The sequence below is a fragment of the Lepidothrix coronata genome, unplaced genomic scaffold, assembly GCF_001604755.1.
Source record: "Lepidothrix coronata isolate B3197 unplaced genomic scaffold, Lepidothrix_coronata-1.0 Scaffold12, whole genome shotgun sequence".
In the NCBI taxonomy this organism is placed as follows: domain Eukaryota; kingdom Metazoa; phylum Chordata; class Aves; order Passeriformes; family Pipridae; genus Lepidothrix; species Lepidothrix coronata.
The window spans coordinates 1818855-1837907 of NW_016690192.1; the positions used below are offsets into that span (position 1 = coordinate 1818855).

General features: G+C 37.5%; 1 protein-coding gene across 1 annotated transcript in view; it reads right to left on the minus strand.

Moving 5' to 3' along the window:
- FAF1 (Fas associated factor 1) overlaps window positions 1-19053 on the minus strand; it is a 156912-nt gene that overhangs the window by 21744 nt on the left and 116115 nt on the right. The window contains exons 14-15 of the mRNA XM_017805595.1: window positions 10819-10955; window positions 8190-8278 (exon numbers count right to left, since the gene is read on the minus strand). Coding sequence (XP_017661084.1) covers window positions 8190-8278; window positions 10819-10955 — 226 coding nt within the window. The remainder of the gene's footprint in view (window positions 1-8189; window positions 8279-10818; window positions 10956-19053) is intronic.

A 19053-nucleotide genomic window follows, 5' to 3' on the forward strand; every position in this document is an offset into this window, starting at 1 on the left:
CATACAACTCCCAGCTGGAAAGTAGCAAAATCTTTTCAGAGGAAATGCTTCTTCCTTACAGAAACAGGACCCAAAATTTTTCTACAATTACTGTGTCCTGAATTTCATTCACAGAAGATGCAGAAACCATCACTTTGTTCAGCAGAGCTAAAACATGAGTAGAAGTATTTCTTGCACACAAGTCCAGTAATGCCCAAAAGAACACTGAAAGATCAGATACAACAATTGCAACTACAGGCTCTTTTCTTCATCAAAGACTGCTAGCAATTAAGAGAGTTACTGTAGTTTACCAAAAAAGCTCCAATCACAAACTAAAAAACCCACACAACCACCCCGACCCAACCCAAAATGAACCTTCAAAAAGTAAAATTTATATTTTATAAAAACTACTACAACTCACTCAAAATATATATACTAGTCAGAGTTACAAGAAATTGGCTACTGGCTTTTACTTTATGTTTTACAAACTGCCTAGAAAACTCCAGGAAGTTATTAGGAGTCACTTGTGATGAGCACAGGATTCATCTACCTACAGAGGGCTTCACTGAAGATTTTTTGAAATAGGTTTAAATTATATAATCTGGATGATACCTGTAAAAAATACGGATGCTATAGGGTCTACAACTAGAATTGAAACATGAATTCCAGGTATTAAAAAAAATTCTTTTCTGCCTATTCATTGCAGTTATCATCATCCTAGAAGTGGATTATGAAAAAGATGTCAGGAATGTGAAGAATTACCATGCATGACTGCCTGGTCCTCGTAGAAATATGTGAGCCACATCTAAAGATAAATGACCATGCCACCAAGTTTTACACCGCATTGAAACAATACTGTTCTTACTGAAACAGACCTTAAAAACAAACCTGGAGATTTCTTCAGGGAAGCAGCAGACATAATCCCTTGAAATGCCTCTTTGCACCTGCTTCTGTGTTTTGTTAATATGCTCACACTCAACAAGAATCATCTCCTCCACAGAGTTTAAGACAAAATTGTAGCATTCTTTGGTTCAATTACACCTTGGGCAAATTCTAAACATTAACTAAAGCAGTTCTCCTTTTTGTAATGCAGTTCTCCCTTTTGTAAGCAGCTTCTTAATTTAGTCATCTCTTCCTCTAGAGAAAAACCACATGAAGTATGAGGATGACTCAAGTTCACCAGAAAGCAACAAAAGAAAATTCGTAATAGTGAAAAATAGGAAAAGCAGAAAAAATACTTTGCAGAGAATCTTTAGTAGCTCTAACAACATGTGAAGAAGAATAGACACGTCCCTAATAATTAATATAAAAAATGTCCTAAGTGTTATCCATCAATAAAAATTGAGGTAGCTGACAACTTTCCTGTTAGACCCTACATAAACTGCAGTATTGACATCTCCACAATGGTACTGCAATGAAGGCAAAATTGTCACCTTGGTTTCTCAAGAATTTCAAGTGTGAACAGACACAGCTTATCCCAGGTCACTTCAAAAGCCTTCATCAGAAGTGGGGGTTACACAGCATTTGTGAATTCCACAGCAGTGACTGAAGGCTGGTGTGAATGTAAACCATCCAGATCCCAGGAGTTTTGGGCATGAGAGGAGGAGACAACTCTCCTTTGCCCCTTGAAAGGGAAAAAGTCACAGATCACTCCCATTTTGACACTGAGACAACAGGGGGACATTCATTCAATGGAAGGTTAATACTTTAAAAAAATTGCTTTTATTCACAGAATATATTCTTCAGTCATGAATTTTCTTTGCTGTTCTGCACATTACAGATGCAAGTCATAACAAAAAGAGCAAACACCTATGAGAGAGTTACAATGGAGCAGAGAAAACCTTCTCCTGAGTAATACCCAATGCATCAAGAAAAATCTATAGATAAGGTTAAGAAGAAATTTAGGATAACCCTCTTCAGTAGTTATTCCCTAAACCATTAGTTGAAGTTACTCCTGAAGCACCTAATAACAGGCATTTTCAGATACAGGATGATGGAAAGAGAGGGGTTTCTGATTGAATTTAGGACAGCAATGCCCTTTTTTCCTGCAGATTCTACAAGGAAAAAATATACGATACGTTTGGTTTTTCGGATGGGGTGTTTTGCTGGAAAAGTCAGCATTGGCCCTTCTGGGCTTTTTCCCCCCCTATATATTATTGTAATTTCTGAAGGTAGGATTTAATAATTTAACTGCAGGAATCAGCTTTGTACCTGATTTGTCTCAGGGAGCTGTGTATAACATTATTGCCTACTGCCCTTCGGGACCAGGTTTACTGTGAAGTAAAACCAGACGAGACAGAACTTGAGAAGACAACCATGAACAGAAGACATTTCTCAGAGCACCAGCGAGTAAAGGGCTACTACAAGAAAGAAAAAAAAAAGTGTATTTACAAATGCTGAATGCTTATCTGAAAGACAGTTCATTTCACTGAACCACTCCTGAAATTAAAATCTGCAAATGCTTAAGGCTATTCATGGGAGCGTTAAAGAAAAACACCCCTTTGTCCAAACAAACCAGTGCAAGAAAGGCATTAATTTGACTCACTAAGATGACAGACTTGCACATTGTATAACTTAAACATACGTGATGGGGAATATATGGAAGGAAAAAGTGTACACAGAGTATGTCAGTCATGAGAACAATGAAGACAAAGCAAATGGACCTTTCAGTGGTGGCAGAACCACGGGAGGAGGCAGGATGGGGCAGGGCAAGGGGGCAAAACAGCACAGAACCACCAGAGGGTCCTGCCTGTGAAGGCTGAAAGCCCAGTTCCAGATACTGATTTTTGGGAATTAACTCAAGTGACAAGGAAAAAACCCCAAACCCAAAGCCTTTCACAAGTCCTGCAGTATCTTTCCATGGGAAATGAGCCAGACAGTCTTGCCACATCATCTGCCCAACTGGGCTCATTATTCACTGACTGGAGCCATCAACATGTATAGACTAAAAGCCACAGGAACTAAAGATGTAATATCTTCCCTCTTTCTTTCCTCTGTCATTACCTTGCATTTTGTGAAAGTTGTAACTATGCTGTAAACTCCTGAAGGCAGCACTGGGGTGTCACTGTGGTGAAGTGCTCAATGGGAAGCCCGTCGTTTGGGCTGCTATCGTATTACAAATACAACATTGGACAATTTAATCAAATAAACTTTGATTACTGTAGTTTAATTAGTTATAACTAGTAATAATTAGTAAATGTGCTAATTGGATTTTTGAGGGGTTAAATCCCAATCTTCGTTAGGTGGTTGTCATCACCATAATGCTTTTGCGCTTTGGAATTTAATGAATTCCATGTATTTATGCTCATAACCTCTTGCTGTGCAAATACTATACACCATGATACACATGACAGTGTTAGATGGAACACAAGATTATCCAAGGTATACAGATGCCTGATTTCTACTGATTTTTATGTGAGCTTCAGTTCCTAGACAGAAATTGCAGGTGTGTCCTGCAGAGATGATGGAAGCACTTGGGCCATCCTTTAACTGGAGAGCACAACTGTGGGTAACAAGTGGAGAAAAGCAACTGACCTGAAGGGGCAAAAGATGAACAGATCACACATTAGGAGAAAAGACATTAGGACTGATCCTCTTGAGCTTCCTTTGTGGCTATGAGATATATCTTTTGAAGAAGAAAGAGAAGTGTTGGAAGCTAAAACTGTTAAAATAGCATATATATCTTTAAAAAAAAAAAAAAATTCTTCATATTTGAGAGCAGTGAGGCAGAAAAGGAGAAAAAGACATGGTGATACCGAGCTTCTTAATGCACAGTTACAAAAATAACACTTGGTCAGTAAAGCCCCAATGTACCGTGGCAGGGAAAAGAGGGTGAATTTATGTTGCTGTTTTTCTTTCACATGTTTTTTAAATCTCCACCCAGATATCGGTCAGGAAGGAACTATCTTTTGTTCATGCTGTAGTATCTAGGAAAATGAGATGTCACCTAAGAACAGAGAGCAAAGATGATGGCTCTGCAGGTCTACATTATTTTACCGCTTATCTTCAGTCAGAATCTGTTCATAATAGTTTTTCCAGCTTAAAAACTTTAAAAACTCTTAAGTGCCTCTCTTTTACACTAAAGACCGGTGCATCAGCAGACACAATTTATAGTAAATTGCAGGTTTTAATTGGTATTTGCAAAAATAAGGTCTCTGAAGTAACTGTGGGTATTACAATTCCACCTTGAAGTCTAATCCAAGAGCAGGAGTGCTAGTGTTGCGTAACGACAAAAATAAACACGATGAGAGACCTACTGTTACTTAAATGTGGACAAGTTGGACCGGCCGTGTAACAGTCAATGCTTCTACAGTAATAAATGTTGACAGCAAAAATAAAAAGAATGCATTACTGAGGCATCATCAAATGAGCCCTGTCATTACATGGAAACTCCACCCTGTATAAGCTTGTCAAAAAGTGTTACTGTAATCCTTTGAGAAGCCTACTCCTCAGGCAATGGAGAAAAAATGTTCAGGATCTGCCCAGAACAGGTGTGTTGTGCTGTAATGCCAGGATTTAATCTCAGATCTCTTCACATTAATCTCACAAAGGAGCTAACTCGGATCTATTCGGGCCCATCACGCCATGCTGAGATGATTATTTACTATCCAATTAAAGTAAGCAAGCTATCAGAGTGTTTAAAAACAGACATTCCAGGGCGTACAATATTTTACAACTATTATTTGTTTTCCTAATCTCAGCAGCAGGCATTGACACTTGAGAGGAACTGATACTCAAGAGGAACTGATACTACGTGCTCTTTTCAAAGTCAGTCCCCGAAAAATCTCAGTTCACACCCTGATCAACAGTGGCAGAGGCTGTTTGTCCCTGTTCTGAGATACCCTCTCTTGTTTACAGGAGAAACCCCTTAGTGACGTTTATTTCCTCTTTGCAAAAACCCCCAGCACCACCACCTGAGCAGTAGCTGAGCTATCAGTGTTTGTATAGTAGCGACCAGAGGAGCAAACATAGCTAAAAAAAGAAAATACATCCATCAGGTGCATTAAATAATTGGTGTAGCTACAAAATAACTCTGCATACACAGCATGAGGCAGGAATTCAGCCTCCAAACCTGACTGCACTGTGAGGGGTGGAACTGTATCCTGGCCAATCGGCCTCACTGCTTCTGAAACCACCATTAAATTATCCCTTGTCCACTTCTTATCAAAAGAGCCACATAAGCACATCACTGTGCTGCTCATCAGATTTTGCTATTTGTAGCTTGTTAGTATGGTAATTTAAGGAGCAAACTTATAAAAACAGACAGCAGGACCCCTAGACCATGTACCTACAATGGTATGTCAACAGTGTTGTCCAAAAGAGGCAGGGGGTTTCCAAAATGTCATCTGGTCAACACAGCAACAGCTATGACTGACCCAGAACCCTGGAGGGGTGGGGAAAAGAAGGTGACAGCAGATTGATCTCCCTTTAAGGAAGCTTGGGAGAGCAAATGGGTCCTGAAATTATACACCACTGTATCTCAGGACAGGCATGTTGGATTACTACGAATACACATATGCATCTCAATGTTTTTAAGGTATTTCTTTGGAGAACATGTAAGAAAAGGCTTAATCAAATGCAATATACAAATCTAAAAATTAAATCCAATTGCTAGTTAAACGATGGTATTTTAGCACTTGACGTTACAGAAACATGCACCAGATTTGCCCCATTAAAATTGTATGAGGCTAAACCGGTACATTTTACCAGTACATGGATACAAAAGCACAGGGTTGAGCTAAACATACTATTACCACCAGCTGAGGTGACTCACTTTGCTCAGGTGAGGTGAGCAGGTGATGCTGTTCTGAGTATCCTGCCCACACCATCAGCCAATGGTCAGTGACAGGGAGCTGACTGTAGCTACAGCACACGAGATGGTGAACACCTGTACCATTAACTGGCAGTGGGAATAGGCATCCTGTACTGAAACTACCATCAGAGGGCACTGCAAAACATGCTGTTCCAACAGGATTGTGCAATAGCTGTGTTTGAACCTTTCACATGCATGCAAGTTAAAAATCCAAACTGGAGAAGTTCAGCTGCATAAACTCACTCATTAATGACTTCATGCTGTTATTTACAAATGTTTCCAGTTCTGTTTCTCTCTCACACACACTTCTGTTTACAGCAACACTGTATAGATGACTTCTCTTTTTAAAGCACAAAAGAATTTTATGCTTATCTTCCTGTGGTTTTACGATGACTTACTGTTGTTATTAAGAAAACAGTAACAGAAACCGGACTCTGTATCCTGTTTGCTATTGTAATATTTGGGAAAAAATTGCACCAACTGCAATATCATCTTAAAAAAGAAAAGGTGGTGATGTTTGAACACTTGAAGTTGTCAAGTACAAGGCTTACAAGAAAGCTACATGTTATGTAGCAAACCACAAAAAGGCAATATTTTGTTTTCAGGCTAAAGCCCTCTATTGAGTACAGACTGCTTGTCAAATACTCCCTCTCTGGAATAGTAACTTCATAAAGAGAGGTTATTTTTTATTTTTAAACTTCCTGCTTCAAAGGCAAAAGTGTCTGAGATCACCTTTTCAGTGTGTTTGTAACAAGTGGAGCCAAGGTGTAAGTAAATATCTGGAAATCTGCTCCCAAAGTTTATGAAATTTTCCATTAGTTTTCTGAATGTCAAAGTGTGTTAGAAAAAGCTCCTGTTGGGGAAGAAATGTCACTGGTGCTCTCAGTGACAGAAAAACAAAAGGAGAAGACTACAGAAGACTTGGACAAAGGCAGATTTTTGAGAAATGTGTAAAAATTTATTTTCCACTCCCCTACATAGGTAGAACACTAGGGGTAAGAAGCCAGGAGACAATCCCATCGTGGGTCTGGACTGTCACTGCTCTTGGTCATCCAGTGAAGGAGTGAGAGCAGCTCGGGACAGGAGCCAGTTCCCTGTTCAGTGATCGTGGCCCCAAGGCTACTGAATCTCCTCTTGCTTTAAGCTTTATAGCCCTTACACCCAGCTGCAAATCCATTTGGTTTTACCCTCCTAGGGCAGGTCTATCACTGTCTCTCCTGCCCCCACCCTCTCTCCTAAACACTGGTGTTCCCTGCTCTGGCCAACTGTTCCAGTGTCCTATTCCTCCCGCTGTTCCAATCCTATCACTCCTAGTTTCTTCTCCTGCCCCTTATTTGCTCTTACCTCTCTGCCTTGATATGCTTTTCTCTCCCTCAGTTTTCTTCCTATTTATCAACTTTTATAGTTTTTAGTGCTGAACCTCTCTTAGAACTCATCTGTGATGTTAATTTTACCTTCTTATTAAAGCATTAAGAAAACTTCCATACCCAACATATTCTGTTAAAATGCAATAAAAAATTCAATTATATTGTGCCTTGGATTTTTGTTGTAATCCTCATATTTAAATCTGTGTTCAGTATTAACAAAATTAACGTAAATTTCTTTACCAATGAATTACAGGTAGCATTAATAAAGAAGAAAAAGTGAATGACAGATATTGTGCAGATATCATGCCTTCATATTATAATCAGTAAATCTTGTACTAATGAGATACAAAATTTAAATGTGAAGAATGTGTTTAGTGAATTATTGTCAATCAATGTCTATACAACAGGATAAGAATAATCTTGAATGGCAACACACCTATTATTATAAATTCCTAAGTACTTCATTACTTCAAAATGTCACTCTCAATTTATAGAGTAACAGATAAAGATCTTTTGGCTGTATTCCTCACTGTGTGTACTTCTGTGTAATTGGAACACTGGTTTTGAGAAGTCTTGTCATCACTTATACATTCTGCATCGTTCTGAATGGTGGTTCAGTACTGGTGTACTGGTTAAAGTTGGTTTCAGTCCCCTTTTAAACATATTTAAGATACATTAATCTATTTTTGTTTTCTACCTGTGACTTGGAGCTGGTCATTGGGAAAAAATCTGATTGCTGTTTCCTTGTGTGTACATATTAAGCTCTATAACACCACTATAATGTCAACAGTTACTCATGACTAATGATCAGGAAAAGGAAAGCAGCTAAAAATGACAAGACCAAAAAGGAGTTGTTTTGAGAGACCCAAATAAATATGCAAAGGAGATTTAACCTTCTTAATTTCTGATGATGGAAGAAACACTAAAACACATCATAACCAACTCCACTAGCTAAAGAAACATCTGGTTACTTTACACCCCCAGTGTTTAGTGGAAGCCAGTAGGAATCTGCAGTAACTTTTGACATTCACCTCATCCTTTATGTCTTCCTGCTGCTGGGCACTGAAGATCTCCATCGCAGCCATCAGCCTCATCATTAGCTCATCCACTGTTGTGTTACCTAGCAACAAAGGAAGATAGCTGAACTTCATTTCATTAAAGTTATTAAACAAAAAAGAAGTCATTTTAGAATTAATCCATAAGAAATAGCCAGACTTTAAAAAAAAAAAAGAAGACAGAGTAGAAAATGCAAATATCTCAGCAGAACGCCTTCAGCTTGCCTTTTTACTGAAAATTCAGAATTGTTTTTACAACCAAATATTGATCATAGGCTAAAATTTCAGGTGGTGCAAATCTGAACAACTACTTTTGTGCTTGTGTGAAATAACTCTATTTTTCACTTTAATCACTGATGTGAAACCGAAGTAATAGATCTGTGAATTCCTGATGTGAAATTAATTTTACAGTTTCAGAATTCCCAGGTATAATCAGGGAGACTGAAGCAATTGCTTAGTCAGGTAACAAAAGGTAGGATGTTGGCAGCAGCACCCAAGTGGATTGGTTTAAAAAAAGGAAAAAACCAGAATACAATGATGGAATGGATGTGTGTGCACACATTTTATTCAGGTATAACTAGCAGTAAAATTTCAAACACTATAACTTATTCTCTTTAGTGTATTTACTTCTGATAAAACTTGCAAAGCTAATAAAGCAGAAAAGTAAGTCATCCATATATATACCAAGAATTAGAATGCATATATAGGAAAATAGATACCTCCTCATATTTTTCTCCCAGCATGCCTCCTGTCTTCAATACGACTGAAAGATTAGTTTAATTTCCTACCAGGATGCTTCTTTGGTTTCTCTTTCTAAACCAAAGACTAGACTACCCATTAGAGCCACTTGTCATAGTAGTTAAAAGGTCTTAGACCATGAGAAAGGGTCTAAAACTATAAAGTCTTAACATCTGCCTGCCTAAACAGCTGTTGGACCGTAGCAGAACAATACCAACAAGAGCTGGATTTATACTGGTGATGCTGGTCAAAGTTTTAAAAAGAATAAACTAACCAGAAGCCACAGTACCTCTAAAGAAAACAAAACTGTCCCCATAGTTTCCAACCCCAGTAAAAAAAAATAAAAATCAAAAGCAAACTTAGACAGTCTGCATTTCAATAAACGCCACTGGGACTTAAGTTTCTATATTGTTGTATCTCTTCTGTAAACATGCCTTCTCGCCCAGCCCTGAAAGGCCCTCATTGTTCCCACTTCTAACATTTGCTACCTTAGCAGAAAATGTTATCCCACATGCTACAACATGCAGGACTTCAGAGACCACCATTCATTTGGGGGCGTATTGTTAAAAGACACCAGTGCCCCGATTCATGGGAAAATAACAAGCACTGCTTGCTTGATTTTTGTTAAAGGATAAATTTAAGTAAGGCTACAATAGGTTATCGCTTTAGTTTAATACAAAAGATCACAGAAAACCTGACTAATCATTAAAACTTAATGAATGCAATTAAATAATCTGGATTATTTCATAATATAAAGATGCATTGTATTATGACTTTGAGTCACCATGTTGCTAAAACAGTTAAGTCATTTAAATCAGTAGCACCACTGACTTCGGTGGGATGACAAAGGTGCTGGACTGTACTGCAGAGTCAGAAAACCAAGAAAATCTATTTATAAGACTATTTGTATGAAGTAAGTTCAGTAAGTGACAGCCACACGATGAATTAGTGTTGTGCTGTACCTTGCACTAAGGAGACAAAATCCCTGCAAAAATTAACCATTTTGTCCACTGCAGACTCCTTAAGAAAATTATTAATCCCAGATGCAGAAAGAAATGTAAAAGAGTATTGCTGTCCACAAAAGGCAGCATTTCCTGAGGCTGAATCTCCTCAGGAAAATAAGGAGATTACAATAAAGATTGCTAGATAAAAGCAATAAATAAATGAGGAAACACTGTCATGAAGACAAACTTGTGGAGAACGCAGAAGAAATGAGAGGCAGCCATTCTTTGATGTGTTCTAATTTGAGGAGTTACTGAGAACAGCAGTCAAAGGGCAGCACTGCACATCTAAGTCATCTTGCTGTCAGCGACATCAGAGGAATGGTTATGCCAAGAAGGACTGCTCATGTAAACCAGAAAGCTTAATTTATGTGAGATTATATAGGTAACTTAAATCCTGATCTGATTTGGGGAATCAACAACGCAGGTAGGTCTGAACAAGCAACTCATGTCCAAATACCAGCCCACCACATGCAACAGGAACACACATATTAACACAAAGCACCAAATGCATTCTGGCACTATGCAAAAAGTGCAGCCAAAATATTTTGAAAATCAGGGATTTGCCTTGATGTAAATTTGGAAAACTAAGTGCAGCTCCTTCTTTAGAAAATTTGGCTTGCACTTTAAAAAACCAAAATCTTTATCTGTAATTCTGCTACAGTCACAGCAACTTCAATCTCTAATACCATGTTAATTAATACATTTAAGAGTAGTAGATATTTATATCCTGGCAACTGGAAGTGTCGTCTGTGCAACAAATTCATATTCTGAACATCTTAAAAGAGAAACAATTAGAAAAGGTCTCTTGTAACAGTTTCCATACTCATGAAAGGAATACTTTTAATATAAAGTGAGAACTGTACCTTGTATTACATTCAATACTTCATTAGATGATCGTTTTCCCATAATAATAAGGAAAAGCGGAAACTGGTCTGTCTTCTGAGTTCGAATTGTTTGGGCTACAACACTCCCGAAGTGTCTAGTGCACATCGTCAGAAACCTTGGGGGAAAAAAATAGTTAAGATTGTAGAGGTGTTCTTGAATTTAAGTTTAAAAAAAAAAATTATGCTAAATTTAGCAGTTTAACTGAGTGTTACCTGTTGTTTAACATCGAGGCTTCTGCATTCAATTCTAGAACTCTTTACCTCTTTTTATGACAAAATTTTTACAGTATTTACACACATGACAGATTGTCTAAATGAAAACAATTAACAATTGCTCGAGATAGTGAGTTATTTGATGGAGCATTCTATTTCCTGTTACTCTACTATGCAGGCCATAATTCAAAACCACCCCCCAAAATAATCATGCTAAAGCAATTGTTAAGAACTTCTAAAGAGAAACTAAGTAGAGCCGCAATCTAATAAACATGGTGAAGTATAAAAATAGCAGATTTCATACAAAAGCATAATTTAATAATGAAAGATCAAGAAATCAGTTTTATCAGTCACAGAATTAAAACACAGTACTTCAGAATTGTATTTTCTTTTGTACTAGTGCCCTGCCAGTGACATACTTAGCAGTGTGGTCTAAAAAACAATAATTCTAAGCTTTTGACCAAAAAAAGCTCTTGGATATTAGCATACAGAAGTCTAACATTAGTATTCTTAACACGATCTTGAATAAATGAAAAAACTGATAAAGCTTTTCTCTTCCATTAAAGGACTGTTTGAAATTAGCATTTCTTTCAAGAGAAAAGGGTAGCTTATGATATGTTTTCAGATCTGATGGTAAAAAGTAAATGTCATAATAATAATGAATTATGAAAGACCAAATGCAAATATAGAATGCTTTAATAAGATCCAATTTAATAAAGTCTGTAAAAATAATGGACTTTTAATAACACGGGTCACAAAAGGCAAAACAGTGGAAATTCTGAGGACCAGCCACTGGTACAGACTTATTAATTCTTAATTATGTTCATGAAAGGCAACTTAAATCGCGTGTTTTCTTATGCCTTATGATAATATTTTAGGTAACAACTACTCTGAAATGTATGCTCTAACTGAAGAGCAAAGTCCTGTTGTCACATGCGTTAGAAGCCAAACCTATTTGAAAAGACAAACTGCATTAAAATGTCAAGCACTCCAAGTAATTTCTTCTCAAAGCTACTGAAAAGATTCAAAATTATAATTTTTTTAATCAATATGTATCATATCTAATAAAATGGCTAAAAATGGGTAAACCTGACGAGTACAGCATTGGTCTTATTGGAGGCACTGAACTACTAAAAAAACTCTTCTCAAAGACAATTTCTAGTGTAACTATGGCTGCAGTTGGAGGGAAGGCAATGAGTGAGCGAGTATTTCAAAGCCATAAATGCTACTCCTTAATTCTCTGTCTTTTGCAATTCAGAACAATCAGACACAAAGACCACGTCAAAAAAGCCTCTGCTACACTGGAAACACATCATCAGGTAAGGATTAAAATAAAGTGTTTGTAAAGTCTGGACATGTAAACTCTCAAGCTAAATAATGTTTTTTGATGTTTTCTTTTCAAGCTGGGAACAGGTAAGTGAAATCTTGGCCTCACAGAAGTCAATGGTGACCTTCCACGGCAAAATGACTTATTTGAGTTCAAGGTTTCACTCCTGGAAGTAATAAAGACAGTGGATAACTGAACTGAATTCCTGAGACTTGTGTATTGAAACTGTTTAACAGTCTTCAACACAGCACAGAAGAAAAGCACCAAGTTTCATGGAAGACCAAAAAATTTAACTGGAGGCGAAAAAGTGCCGTGAGAATAATGCTAGAAGGAACAAAACTAAAGAGGCTATTACAACACCAGTTGTATTAGTTAAAGATGTTGGTTTGGTAATTTTTTTTAAAATCAATTCTGTATTTAGTCAACCCATAACTCAGTCCCAAAATATGTTTTTATAGGTATCATGGTTATCAACATGTATCTTCAGAGCAGAATGAGTACACACGAGAACATCTGCTCACTGACATCAAAATAGATCCTGCCCTTTGGAACCAAGGAAGACCTCACTTGTCTGTTGAAGTAAAAGGCAGTAAAGCCAACAAAAATGTGGAGGTACAACTACTCTTCACCAAAAATCACCCACAGACCTGCTCTTTACCAGGCTAGTGGCAGAGTCTTAACACATCTCTTCATTTTACTAGATAGGTAGGAATTGAGTTTTCATTCATGATTCCCATTCAGTTTTTCTTTGCCTTTTAAGAGATTTTGAAGCTACTTAACTAATGTTGTAACTGTTTTTCTTTTTCTGCCTTTACTGATTCTGTATTTGCAGACCTTTTAACTGTATTCCACATTCGTAACCAAGTAAAAAAACTCCTCTGTGTTAATATTTACAATAAGAAGTATGGGAGTAGGACCAAAACAATTTGGTGCAATAACCAGTATCTTACTCTGTACATCACTAAAAAGGGATTTTCTCACTTTCATCTGAACAGAAGTGTGCCAGATCTTTCAGTGGCATCTCCAGAGCTGCCAAGAGAACTGCCCGCGGAGTCCATCAAAGAGCCAGATGTCCCTCCAGGGAAAACTGTTTTCCACAACACGCTGGATTACTGTGATCTCCAACCAACAGTGGAAATAGAGGAATGCTGCCAGAAAGGGAGGGCATATGGCATCCTACTAGTCCTCTCATTTTAAAATTACAGAAAAATTCAAGGAGGAAACAAGTATGAGAAAGGCAAAAAAGCATTTTATGAAGGAAAAATCTGCCTCAAAATATTCTCCAAAGCTACAGGAATAAAGTCCATGAAGAAAAGTAACAGTTATGGCAGACAGCATCATTTCTTTCATGCCTCACTATCAACGAAACCAGCAGCTAAAGCTACAGAACAAATGCGGACACTGAGCACGGGTTGACAAATACAGAAAGAAACCCTAAGAAGAATTACAAACTTATTTCTTAAATGTAGGTTGAACAGGTGTTAATTCTTAGACACAGTTCACTCTGCAGTTAAAAGTGGCACACAGGAAAAATTACTCTGGTGCCATGAAGATGTTAATCTGGGGAGTTGTTGATCCCTGCACAGCAGTTACCCCTCCACGTGCACTTCGAGATAACCTGTGCGAGGAGTCATCAGCTCTCAAATGTATGGAAAAATGCATTAGGATAAAAATTTAAAAAATGCATAGGATTTTAGATAAAATTTTTTTTATTTTCAATACCAACACAAATTACAGAGACCTGCTTATTTGTTGCAGTCTTACTCATATAAATTCCTGTAGTTACTTTTTATTTTTATACCAGTAGGAAAACTTTGGAAAAGTTTCCTCCTAAAATGAGGCCCTTTGGCACATGGTGCCCTCTGTGCTTCTTGCAAGGGAGGTTTTAACAGGAAGGCTGCACTGGAGATGTTTTCTGCTTTATCACCTCAGCCTAAAGTCCTCCTTAAAAAGCAGCAGCAGCAAATCTGACAACCTCTTCTAAACAACCTGTTCTCTTCCAGTCTGAACTGGCATTCAGTACACAACCAGGATGATTTTGGGCCAAAAAAGCATAATTTATTTATGGCCAGATAATTCACAAAGTTAAGCCTACTTGAGGAAACTTTAACACTTCAGAAATGGGTTCAAAAAAAATGTACCTTCATTGTTGAACACGAAGAAAACAATTATGAGTATTAAATATGCAAGATTTCTGATTATTTTTAATAATGATTATATACTGTGCAAAGTCAACATAAGACTCATTAAAATGTTAATGTAAAAATAACATTTTTCTATTGGGTATTTACATTTTTAAAAGAATAAAAGCTGAGATCCTGAATTGGCATATTCAAATAAGGCCTCCACAGTCCCCATAATACACTTATTGCCTTACCCACTGGTAAAGTGGTAACTGTTGCCTCAAACACAAGGGGGAATGAGCAACAGATAAAAGGCATGTTTTAAAGATGGATAAAGCAGCCAAATTCAAATTAGAAAGGAATGTAATACACAATTTGCTAAGGAATATCCAAAGCTTGCTACAAGTAGATTTAATAACAGCCTGGATAAGAACAGAGTGTGTGTTCAGTTACTTTACAGATGTTAGTAAAGTGGGAGGAGCTACAAGCATATTGGAAGTCAGTCAGAGAATTCAGATTAATCTTCACAAATCAAAGAATCATCCTGACAGGCAAAATGCAACTCCATAGGGTCAATGAAGGTCTCCAAATAGGAAGAACAATTGCACAAATACACCATAAGGACCAAGCAGCAAGAGAATATGACCAGATCCTTTCTCAAAACAGTCCAACAAGTCTGTCTTGATACCTGTTCTGTCTTCAGCTCTTTGGCACAGGACACTACAGAGTTTTATTTCACCTTTTCTGCTCAAGAAGCTTAATCAAATAGGCTGGAGCTTGAGAACAGTGGGACAGAACTTTCTTTGGGAATTGGTTTTATAGTGGGGACTTAAAACATGCTTACAAATGTATCAGTTTAATTCCTGTGCTTTTAATACTGCTTTTTTTTTCAGATGACCTTAAAACATTGCTATAGGCATATAAACTGATGCACTGAAAACCTCTCTGATAACATCAGAGAGGCTGCTTTCTATTTATAGTTGAATATTATAGACATCCATGTCTTACTAATCACGACCAGATTGAAATGCCTTCTCTGCTGATTTTTATTTTCCAAATTTGGACATTTTTAGATTACTAATATGAAATTACCTTGAAGCACATAAATATTTAAGCAGGGATAGTTTACCTTTTCTGGTGGGTGTATAATAAACAGTTTAACCATCATCTATATACAGGCTGTTTTGTTCTCTATCTAAAGAGACAATCACCTTTTATCCTTTTCCTTTTTCAGTTCGTTTCAGTGCTATTAAGAAAGTATTCACAAGTGCAACCCCAAACAATACTATGCAGTAATTATGACTAAATGACAAAGAGATGCGAACAATTACTGAGCCCATTTTGAAACCCTACACTAATAAAGTCATTAGATGCTGCCCTTGCCAGGAGCCTTCTAAAAGCTTCTGAAGTTACAAGAACACATGGCATTGTTCGTTAGGACAATTGCTGCTGGCAGAATGAAAACCTTGAGTTAAACCATGCTGCAAATTGATCTTGACATTCTGTTAAGACCGCCACTAAAATCAAAAGCAAAGGAGAAAAGGAGAAAATGAGCGGGTGGGATGTAATCGTGGAACAGAAGGGTTCCTTCCTCACCTTCTTTCCTCTTCCTCCTCAAAACAAACCATACAGAAAATGACAAACTCGCTTGGTGTTTGAGAACCTTTATTTTTAAAACATTAATTAGACTTTTGACCTGTTTTTATTGACTGGCACTGTATTGCTATTAAAGTAAATTAAATAAAATATTGCAGAATACAATGGAAAAGGTTTTCACACCGTTCTGTGAAACCCGTTAGGGATTTAGTGCCTAAAGAACACACCCAACAGTTTTGCAAGCAACATATACAGAATCTGCGGTCCCTCACGAAGAGGCAGTGAGAAATTAACTCCCCACATCCAGCTCTCAGAGACCCCACACCTGCAATATATTTGCCGAAGGATCAAATGGGATTGGGGAGCTGGAGTAATATGGTCAACTGGTCTTCATCCAGGCATGCATCATTCAGTAGGTTAGTATTAAGGGTCAGCAACTGTGAATATGGCTAATTACTTGATGACGGAAATTGCAGGTGAAGACAACCTGCTGCTGAGAAGAGCTTTAGTGAATTAACTCTTTCCTAAGCTTAAGCAAAGTGAAAAACTATCGTCTGAACATAAAAACTAACAAGTACCTGTCATCAGAGCTGAGAAAAGTTGGCAACGCCTTGAAATCCGGCGCCCAAGGGCAATGATATCAAAAGCAAAAAAGCTGCTACAGACATTCGAGTCACTGTCTTACGGTTTTGGCTTTGCTTTGCTTGGCAAACACTATGTATGCTGGAAATCTCTTAATATTATGCATGATCTATGTTTGTAGATGTTATGTGTACAACGTTAGGTGTAAGGCATGTACAGGTACATATGTATGGATATATATTACTATATATCTTTCCCGGATACAAATATCCAGTGGAATATAACTAGATCTTAAGTAAAAGATATACATGTAGCTTTGCAGCTTTTTTTCCTCCTTTGATCACGAACAACAAATTACAAGAATATTCCAAACATACGCTCACTAAAGTCTAAACTAAAGTCTACGCTACAGGGGATAAAGCTTTCATGTAGGTTCCTTAACAGTATTACAAAAACAGGAAGGCTAATTCTTTTATTCTATTAATTTGTCCCCTTTATTATGATTAATGAAAAGATTAATAATCACAGGAGATACTCAGTGCTCCCTTTCCTGCAAACCTTACGTCAGAGGCAATTAAAACTTGTGGAAGCCAAAACAATAATTCCTCTTAACTGTACTAACGAGAGTTCTTATTCATTTTGACAAAGTAACAGTCCTGAGGAGTGGCTGCAGTCTGAGTTTTTAAAAATCTGATTCCCCAAGTCATAACTCTTATGTTCTTGCAGTACTGCTAACAGGTACCTGGTATTTGCACACAGCGCTTGACTTCTAGTCCTGCCTACAGAACTCTCTTCACTCTGTTGGAATGGGTGTTGAAGATTGAAAGATTCCAGATGAAAAGCGCTTGTGTATGGCAATGCAGGATTCAAAGCTATAGGATTCATTCCTATATCAGTATCAGCCAAGGAACACATTAAAAAATGGGAAAATGACAAGATTTTGGAGCTGGTTCTGTTCTACGGTGTTCGGGATGGACACCCATTTCATTAATGACAAAAATGGAAACACCTATTAGGACTAGTTTGGGAATAAAATGACATCTATAGCTCACAATATTTAGAAGATTTTTTTTGCTTATATGAGGAAAGTCTTTATATCTGTTTGAACTTATTTATGCCATGGTACAGTACCAAAAAAATGCCTTTTACTACTGACATTGAGGCATCCTTATTGACTGCCGTAAATCAAGTGGACCTGATTCCTCTGCCATCCCACCCTGGCTTTTCCAGCTATTTTACAATGCAACTGTAAGAACACAAATGAGCTGCTCTTGGTCTACACCAGCACGCAAAATGCAGTTCCTTCTGCTGTTGCTGTTGTCTTCTCACCATTCAAACAAAAAGCTACATTTAACTGTATTCATAGGGATACAAAACAGAATGGGCTCCAAGACCACTGTCACTGTGTCACATCATGAAGGGCAGTAATTAAACAGAGGGACTCAGTATTTATTTATGGGAATGCCCACAGTGCACTGGCACTTTCCAAAGGCAGAAGGAAGCATCATGCCCCCTCTGAAGAAATCACAGTCCAAGGAGCAGGATGTGACACTAAACACAACGGAGAAATTATTCTAATTCGAGCCAGCATGCCTTGTTTACCCCTCACTATTTTTTGACCTCACTGTTAATATGACAGTTTCTTTGTTGTCGTTAATAGAAAGCAAAAAAATGAAGGTTTAAAAACCCTATCGTCCAGCACAATCGGTGAGTAGGTTCACTGAGAATAGCTATAAAGCCTTAAACAAGCCCTTTATTTTGTGTTTTAAGAAGTGTTATAAGGAGTTAATAGGACACAGCTGTACAGGCTCTTTCTAACAAGCAGCTTCTGTCGCTTTGGTCACCACAGGTGTCTGTGTAACCTGCAAACTCTTATTACTAGTGTATCAAAGTTGTGCTACTTAATAGATTTCTTTAGTAAAACACAACAAAGCAATTACATGGCTGTTGATTGTCAGTCATAAAAAAACCCTCAAACACAGTTTTTCAAAAGAAACTACACTGCAATTTTTTGTCATTGTAAAATAAAAGAAACTAGAGAATTAAATAGAGGAGCAGACAATAGAACAGCAGGTAGTCAACTGAACTTAGCCACTACAGATGGTTTAGAAATAGTGTTTCCTTCTACACCAACTTGTAGGATAAAAGAAAAGGAGGAGGCTCCTTACTGCCCATGAATGGCAATACCAAAAGACTTAAGCAACTTCCCAGTCTATGTATTTGGTCCCATGAAAGAACCTAGATGTTTCTCTTTCCTCTCTTGTTTCTTTTTTAGAAAGTTTTCATGTTTTTGCAACTGCTTTTTCCCATAATCTTTTACTCTTCTCTAGAATAACTTAAACTAGAAACATTGCTGCTGATCCCTCCAATGAC